Below are 8562 nucleotides of genomic sequence, written 5' to 3'. Positions count from 1 at the left end.
GCTTGTTTTTGCCCAAAAAAACTGTGATTACATCATAGTTGAAAATGAAATTGGTTCTTGCAGATTGATGATAGGAAAGTATTTTGACTTTTTTCATTGCCCTAAAAACTCTGTATGGGCAAACTTTTGTGGGACACACATTATTGAATATTTTGTTTCTTGCTCACAGTTTTTCAATTTTGCTGTTCATACACATGGTTTAAGTTATATACCCTATTGATAATAGTAGATTTTCCTATGTATTTATTCCCATTTAGCAAAAAACTTGACAAATAAAGAATAGAGTTGACTTCCTTGACCCCCCACCCCCTTTTTTTTCCTATAAAAACTGAAGAGACATGTTTGGTTTGTTACAAGATTCTAACTTTAGATTAAATCTTAAAAGGCAGATATACAATGCTTTCATGTGCTTTGTCAACTTCTAAGTTTTCCTGATTTACCACTTTTTTCTTTGATTGTTTTGCAGCCACTGAAATTCTTGTGAATAAAATGTCATTTCGAAGCATAGTCCGTGATGTCCGAGACGGGTTTGGGAGTTTATCGAGGCGAAGTTTTGACGTGCGGCTATCAAGTCTTCATAGTAGAGGGAAATCACAGGGTTCAATCAATGATTTACATGATACTCATCCGTCACTTATTGTCCAGAACAGTAGGTGGGCTAATCTTCCACCCGAGCTTCTTTTTGATGTGATTAAGAGGTTGGAAGAGAGTGAAAGCACGTGGCCCGCAAGAAAACATGTAGTTGCGTGTGCTGCGGTTTGTAGGTCTTGGAGAAGTATGTGCAAGGAAATTGTTGGAACTCCAGAAGCTTGTGGGAAGCTTACTTTCCCAGTTTCTTTGAAGCAGGTACTTTCATTATTCTTGAGGTGTTTAAATGGGCGGGTCAGATTGGTTGGTTAACAGGTCAAAATGGGCAAGGTTGGGTTGATCCAAAACCCTTTTTGTATAAAATGTTAAAAAAAAGTTTGTAAATAATTGTTGTGTTAAATATGATTACAAAGTTTGTGGTTTTTCAGTAATACTGTGATTTTATTACATAGAATGACTTAGGAGGTTTTATGCATAACAATGTGTTAAGCGATTTTGACCTCTTTCTTGAAGTGTCAAAATGGGCTAACAGATGGATTGGGTGACGGGTAATGGTCAAAATGGGCCTCGTTGGGTTAATCCAATAACTTTTTGTCTAAAAAGTAAATAAAATTTGTAAATATTTGCTGTGCTAATATGATTGAAAAGTTCATATTTTTCAGTAACATATGATTTTGTTATATATAAAATGATTTAGGAGCTTTTATGCATAACAATGTATACACATTAAAGCGACTTTTGACTGGTGCGACCTCTTTCTATTCGGGTTTTGTTTTGTTCTATCTTATGTGTTTGACCTGTTAAAAGGGCAAACATAACCCCAATCAACAAATTCATGAGTAAACGGGACAAAATTGACACGTGAATTTTCTAACATCGCAATATGCATGGAATTGTACTATGATTACTGATCTTTTTAGTGTTATTCTTTTTTCAGCCAGGGCCACGTGATGTTACTATTCAATGTTTCATCAAGAGGGATAAATCAAACTTGACATATCATCTGTTTCTGTGTCTTAGTCCAGGTATATGTGGCATATGTGTGTGATTATGTTTTTCAATAGTCAGAATTAAAAAAAAAACTAGTTGAAGATAAACTTGATGTGCTAAATTATCGATCCTATTATAAAAATTTAATCTGTTTTGCAGCTGCTTTGCTAGTTGAAAATGGGAAGTTTTTGTTGTCTGCAAAGAGAACACGAAGAACCACTTGCACCGAATATGTGATCTCCATGGATTCTGAAAACATTTCTAGGTCAAGCAACACATACATCGGGAAGCTCAGGTATATTAATTTTGAAATTCTTGTTCGTAAGTTATCATTTATTAAATATAAATAATTAAGTGAAATGTTTAGGATAGAGATGGTGGTTAAAAACTGATTTTAAAAGATTAATGAATGATGATTAATATTTTAAAGTTTAAACCTAACCACCTTTAGGGGGTTGATGGCTTCAAAGCCACCTTTGAGTGGTTGATGATATTATTTAGTTTACGTTTATTTAAAAGAAGTTAGTTGTTGACTTTAGTCTTAGAGGCATATTGTTGGTAAAACCTAATAACTAATGCGCCAAGTAGGATTAAAAAAATAATTCAATTACATTAATGGCCTAAATATTTTAATTAAATGATTCAGGAGATTGTGTACCTTTATGCACTAAACAAAATCTTTTGTTAATAATTTTTTATTTGAGCCTTTTGCGCATTAAAACACGAAATTATTGGGTTTAAGTTTAATCTAAACAGGTTTGGGCCAGTTTTAGGTCAACCCCGCGAATTTAGCTAAGCGGACTGTGTTCATGTCGTGTCAATCTGATGGGCTCGTGGATTGATCTGTTTAACCATTTGTTTATTTCTTTGGTTTTTTAAAATGTGCTTTGTATAATCACTTTAAACTATCGGCGCAATTTTTATGCCAAAAGTTAGAATTTAAAAAACAAATTGGCATAGTTTAAACATAAGTGCCTAAAAAGTAAAAACAATGTATAATTTAGAACTTTGGAGTATTAATATGCAAGAAAGTTTAATTGTTTTTTTTTTTCTTTTCGGGCTAAATGGTCGTGTTTATGTCAACCCGTGAATATGCGTGTCATCTTCAGTTCATGCGTATGCATGATTTTCGGGTTCGTGTAAGGTTCGACCCGCCAACACACGTACACGATCCATTTAGCAGCCAATATCAACCCATTCATAAGTAAACGGGTGGAATTTTTCACCTCTAGAAGCAAATAAAGATTCAATTTTTATTGATCTTTCGTGTGTTCTTTTTTACAGGTCTAATTTTCTTGGAACTAAGTTCATAATATATGACACACAGCCTCCACATTCGGGCGCCAATATCCCGCCGCCACCTGGAAGATCAAAAAGATTCTATTCCAAAAAAGTATCTCCAAAAGTGCCAAGTGGCAGCTACGACATTGCCCACATCACCTACGAGCTTAATGTTCTTGGCACACGGGGCCCACGCAGGATGCACTGTGTCATGCACACAATTCCCGCCTCCTCCCTTGAGCCAGGTGGCACCGTGCCAGGTCAGCCAGAGCAACTCCTCCTGCCTCGCTCACTAGAGGATTCTTTCCGCAGCATGTCATTCTCAAAGTCCCTTGACCGGTCAACCGAGTTCAGCAGCTCGAGGTTTTCTGAAATCATGGGAGCAGCCACGTCTGCCGACGTCCCTGATAGTGAAAAGTCCAAACAGCCCTTGGTGTTGAAAAACAAGTCACCTAGGTGGCACGAACAGCTGCAATGTTGGTGTTTGAACTTCAGAGGACGTGTAACAATTGCTTCAGTTAAGAACTTTCAATTGATCGCCGCCCCGCCGGCAGTGGGAACATCCCAGCCACCACAACCGCCGCCACCGGACCATGATAAAGTGATACTGCAGTTTGGGAAAGTCGGGAAAGATATGTTTACCATGGATTATCGGTACCCGTTATCTGCGTTTCAAGCTTTTGCAATCTGTTTGAGCAGCTTTGACACCAAATTAGCCTGTGAATAGAAAAATTTAACATTAGGGTTCATTTTGTTTGGATGTCTATTTTGTGTGTACCTTGTTAAAATTAAAAACTCCATTTATAACAGTTCGTGTTATTCTCATTTCTATGTTTTGGTGTATTTAAAGTCAGTAACTTTTAGGTTATTATGGTGCATAATTGCATATCCAAGTGGTGGAAACATGTTTGACTTGATACATATATGCAAGGGTTGGTCAACTTGGGTAACGTATGATAATGGGTCGAGTCAGAATGCATAAAAACAGGTTAAATTGACGGTTTGGATTGGCATGATACCCTGGTCGATTTTTAACATGCTTGACCAAATTTAGTCGTTTTAAGCACATAAACTCGAGTTAGTACCGATAAGGTTATATGTTTTAACCCGCTATCTAACCCACCCAATTTACCTATTTTGAAAGGTTATGGTGGGATTTGGGAGGACCATAGAAGGTGGGTTAGCCCTATAGAATATAGATACAACCATTATCAATATGATAATGAGCAACATGTTAATAATATTCCAAAATGTGGGGGACATAGGGTTCATCACTTTCTGACCCTATGAATAATAGTGTTTGGCTAACAAAGTTCACTTAATCTATGAATGGGACACTAATCTTTATTATTTCTATACCCGACTTGACCGAAGGTTGGTGGCACGGGGACGCACACAAGAAAAGAGAGGGAAGGTGTTTCTCTCGCATTAGTCACAATGGGCCCATGATGGGGCCTTGTTTCACGGGCTATTGGCTCTTTAGGTAGAGCGTGTATTTGCCTGTTGTGTCGTTGACATTGGCATAGAGTGTTCATCTTATTTGAACCGGGTTTTAAACCAAACTTCTTGTCAGGATGATTTAACGTTTTTAAAGTGTCGCACGGTGTATTAAGTGTATCGTGATTCACGTTATATTTGGCAAAAAGATGAAAAAAGTGGTTGCATATATGTAGAAAAGTAATAAATGTCATGTTCAAGAATTCAACTTGCAATTATTTATGTTGTTGTGGGAATAGAGAGACGCATAGTATGTCATTATCAAAGAGCATTTATTAATGTACATTTAATAATATTGAAAAATATAGATGTACAATGAACTAAATGATAGGACCAAATTTGTTTGCAAGAAATCACGTCCGGTGGTGTTTCATATCATGTTGACCAAACCATGGCATGCCTGTCTTAACCGCAACCCAAAATCCAATTCGAGATAGCGTTAACTCGAACCCGAAAGTACTAATACTTGTGAAACTGAACCCGACCCGTAATATTTTGAGTCGAGTATTGATTATTTTTTAGGGGTTTGGGTAAACCTGAACAACCTATTTAACCAAGTATGCGCTAATTAATAGTATTAGATGCTCGATAGTCGGTCTTACAAAAGAAATGCCCCATAGTCGATTCTTGTATTACATGATCAATTCTAGTTAACCCTAACGATTACCGTTCCCCTCCCCCTTAATTCCACCACTTTCTCGAAGTCAAGTATTATGGTATGGCTATTTATTTGATCATTTGATCGTTAATCAGACATTCCATCATTTAATCGGTTCATCAGGTTTTCTTGAATTTGGATTTTGCATATTGATTCTGCTCATTGCAAATCACTTCCACTATAAGTATGTTTAGTGTCCAATGATAATTTTGTTTTAATTTGGATTTTTATTATTATTGGACTATTTAATTTCACTAGTATAAGGATTGAGTGTTTGAATTATATTTTTTACTTTTATCATTTTATTTATTTATATATTTAGTTTTCTAGGCCAAATACATACCCGATTTACACAACCCGTAAAAACCCGAATTTGAATAAACCAAACCCAAAAAACACGAGAGAGATTAGGATCGGGTTTTAATTATAGAATTATATTTCTCAAACCGTAAGAACCTGAACCGAGAAACCTAAAACTTGAAAGTATAACTGAACATATATCTTTGAATACATTTTTAAGGCAGTTTGCCAAAAACACAAACTCTATTGTATAGAATGATGGATCTTTAACTTTAGAGCGTGCATTTCGGTTTGAGTTAGCTTTTGCATTAGAAAGTTTGATTTTAGATTATAGAAATGGTCTGGCTTAATTAAATTTTCATTTTTTTTAGCAACTAATTTTTTAATCCTCCACCTTTAGCCTCCTATTAGGCTAAACCCCAACCTTTACTACCAACATCGAAACCACCATACCACATGGGGTGTGTAAGGCTCCGTTATCGGCACCTCACTCTGGACGTTGGATATACTCATAAACACAATTCTAATATCATAGTTAATTAAAACTTTACGCGAAATATAAAACTTCAATCGTAACATATTACATAACTTTCAAACCTTGTCTTAACAAACATTCATAGTCATTTAAAAACAAAACATAGTCTTTAAAACATCATAACATTTCCTTGAGATGCCAGTGTTTTTAATTCCATGCCATGTGTTCCCCTCAAGCGAGCTGCCTCATCATACTCACCTGCGTGCATACTAAAAGTCAGCTACGCTGAGTGAGTTCTAGTTGATCAATTAATTTACTTTTCATACACATATACGTGCCCGAAGGTACGCATTACATACTTAACATGTCCATCATTCTTCCATATACATTCATAACTAACCTTTCATTATAAAGAGCATTACGCCCTACATACCTCAGATATTATTAGGGTTTGTGCCCTACATCCTCGGATATTATTAGGGTCTGGTCTCCCTTCTTCCTCGGATATTATTAGGGTCCGGTACCCTCCATTCTCGGATATTATTAGGGTCTGGTACCCTCCATCCTCGGATATTATTAGGGTTCGGTCTCCCTTCTTACCTACTATCATGCCATACATTTCTATATATATAATTATAGAATTCCTACGTACATACATCATTCATTCATTATATACAACAATCATATCATCAAACCATTACCTGGCAGTACATGCAATATCCGAAGATCATTCATGCACCGAAAAGCATTCATTCATACATAAATCATATAAGGCATACACTTACCACTTAAGGTAAGTGTATTAACTAATCACATCGAGTATGCACACAGCCCCGAAAACATAACAAGGAATGGGGCTAGAAACTCACCTGAATGCGGTTACGTTCACTGTTTACGGTTATTCCTTTCTTTAGTTGTGCGCGACTAACTGTATAACAATTACACGTATCAATTAACTATCACTACCCATGTCGCGTTTCCAGTTTAATTATAACCCTCGACGAATAGGGGTCCGGGGGGCAGCGCCCCTGGCAGCGGGCTCTAGGGGCGGCAGCCCCTAGCAGGGTCCAAGGGGCAGAGCCCCTGGCTGAAGTCGAGCTGCCAGGTCAGCTTGGAAAAATTTTATTTCTATTAACTGTCATAACACAATTTTCATTAGGATTTTAAATTATTAACCAATTCGCTAACTCATTCTCTATAACGAATTAAGCCTGATTAGTTATCTAATTCGTTATCTTATCACAACTTGATTCGTTACCTGGTTCGTTATCGTAATCATAAGGAATTGGTGAGTAACGAATGGCCTAGTTCGTTATCGTAATCATAACGAATTAGTGAACTGATTCGTTATCTTGACATAAAGAATGGGTGAGCTAATTCGTTATCTTAACTTAATGAATGAGTTAACTAATTCGTTATCTTAACATAACGAATGGGTGAACTAATTCGTTATCTTTACTTAACGAATTGCATTAATCTTATCCAAACTTTGACTCAGAGGTCAAAGACAAAATTGATAAGAACATGAACAGTCAACACCAACAGGTTCTGCAATTGAACCTCAAATCTCAACGAAATAACACGAATTTGGTATCATTCAACTCGGATTAGCAGCGCCTATAAACCCTAACCATCCATTCATCCAAATATTACGTTTTAAAGGGTGCGATTTGTTCTTTTATAGACCCGGTTCATTAATCAATCGATTACCTATTAAATGTTAACGAATTTCAGTAAGATTTGTTGTGTTGGATTCGTTTTTTACCATACTCAAACAGATCTATGATTTCTAGACGTAATCTGTCACACCCCGACCAAAGGCGGAAGAACATGCCGGGGTGCAACGGATTGATCAAGAACAAGACACCATTAAAGTGACAATATTTAATCAACTCATTAATTTCATTCAATCACCAAAGTAACACATATTGTTCATACAAATAAACACCAAAATATAAGAAATAGATATTGTTCATTTTTCTAATAACCTAGCGGTATCAAAATAGAATGACGTATTCGAACTCCAACTCAAGTAATAATCAAACCTGTAACAATGCATAAAATAATATTTGTCAACACGTATGTTGGTGAGCAATTTCATAGTTTTGAGTATATATAATATGAGCGAAATCCACAAACGTATATGAGACTATTAATAAAAGCATCAATCGTGGTATATAAAACATATGTAAATGAGGATCCTTTCTAATCAGTAACCACCGATATACTTGGATAATGAGGCCCTATTCCACTTGCACAAGGCTAAGTAGTTAGGGGAGCGTATGATCGTACTTATTGAGGCTCAACAACAACATAAAAATAAACACTCGTGCACGTAAAGCATATGAGATATATAAAACACAATAGAGCAAGTATTCTAAGTATCATACACCCTAAAGTTTGTTGTTTGAGAAATGAGTAAAATAAATCATTCTTGTTTTGAATAAGTATGCATGTTACCCCAATATGTAAGGCCCCGTTACCGGTGCCTCACTTTTGACGTTGGATTTACTTATAAACGCAGTTCCAAATATCAGAGTTAATTAAAAACTTCGCGGAATAATATAAAACATCAACCATTCGTTACAAATATCCATAATTTGTCTTTTAAAACATAACATAAATATAACATTCAAAACATCATGACAATCTTCAGATGCCAGCCTCTTCAATCCTGCCATGTGTCCACCTCAAACCAGGCTGCCTAAATCTGTTAACCTGCGTGCATACTAAAAGCCAGCTACGCTGAGTGAGTTCTAGTTAATCACATAAC

At 36.2% G+C, this 8562-nt stretch overlaps 1 protein-coding gene across 1 annotated transcript; it reads left to right on the top strand.

The window, feature by feature from the left end:
• Nucleotides 1–470: 470 nt before the first annotated feature.
• LOC143588066 (tubby-like F-box protein 8) lies at nt 471–3734 on the top strand. Its single transcript, XM_077069176.1, has 4 exons — nt 471–846; nt 1526–1613; nt 1738–1873; nt 2863–3734. Exons 1-4 carry the CDS (start codon nt 490–492, stop codon nt 3584–3586), a joined length of 1305 nt encoding a protein of 434 aa, XP_076925291.1. The 5' UTR covers nt 471–489; the 3' UTR covers nt 3587–3734.
• Nucleotides 3735–8562: the final 4828 nt, after the last annotated feature.

This window comes from Bidens hawaiensis, unplaced genomic scaffold, assembly GCF_021521415.1.
Source record: "Bidens hawaiensis isolate Kalapana, Puna unplaced genomic scaffold, B.hawaiensis_p1.1 tig00035965_1, whole genome shotgun sequence".
Taxonomy (NCBI): domain Eukaryota; kingdom Viridiplantae; phylum Streptophyta; class Magnoliopsida; order Asterales; family Asteraceae; genus Bidens; species Bidens hawaiensis.
The sequence above is the reverse complement of the archived record's forward strand: the minus strand, read 5'-3'. Positions and strand labels throughout refer to the sequence as shown.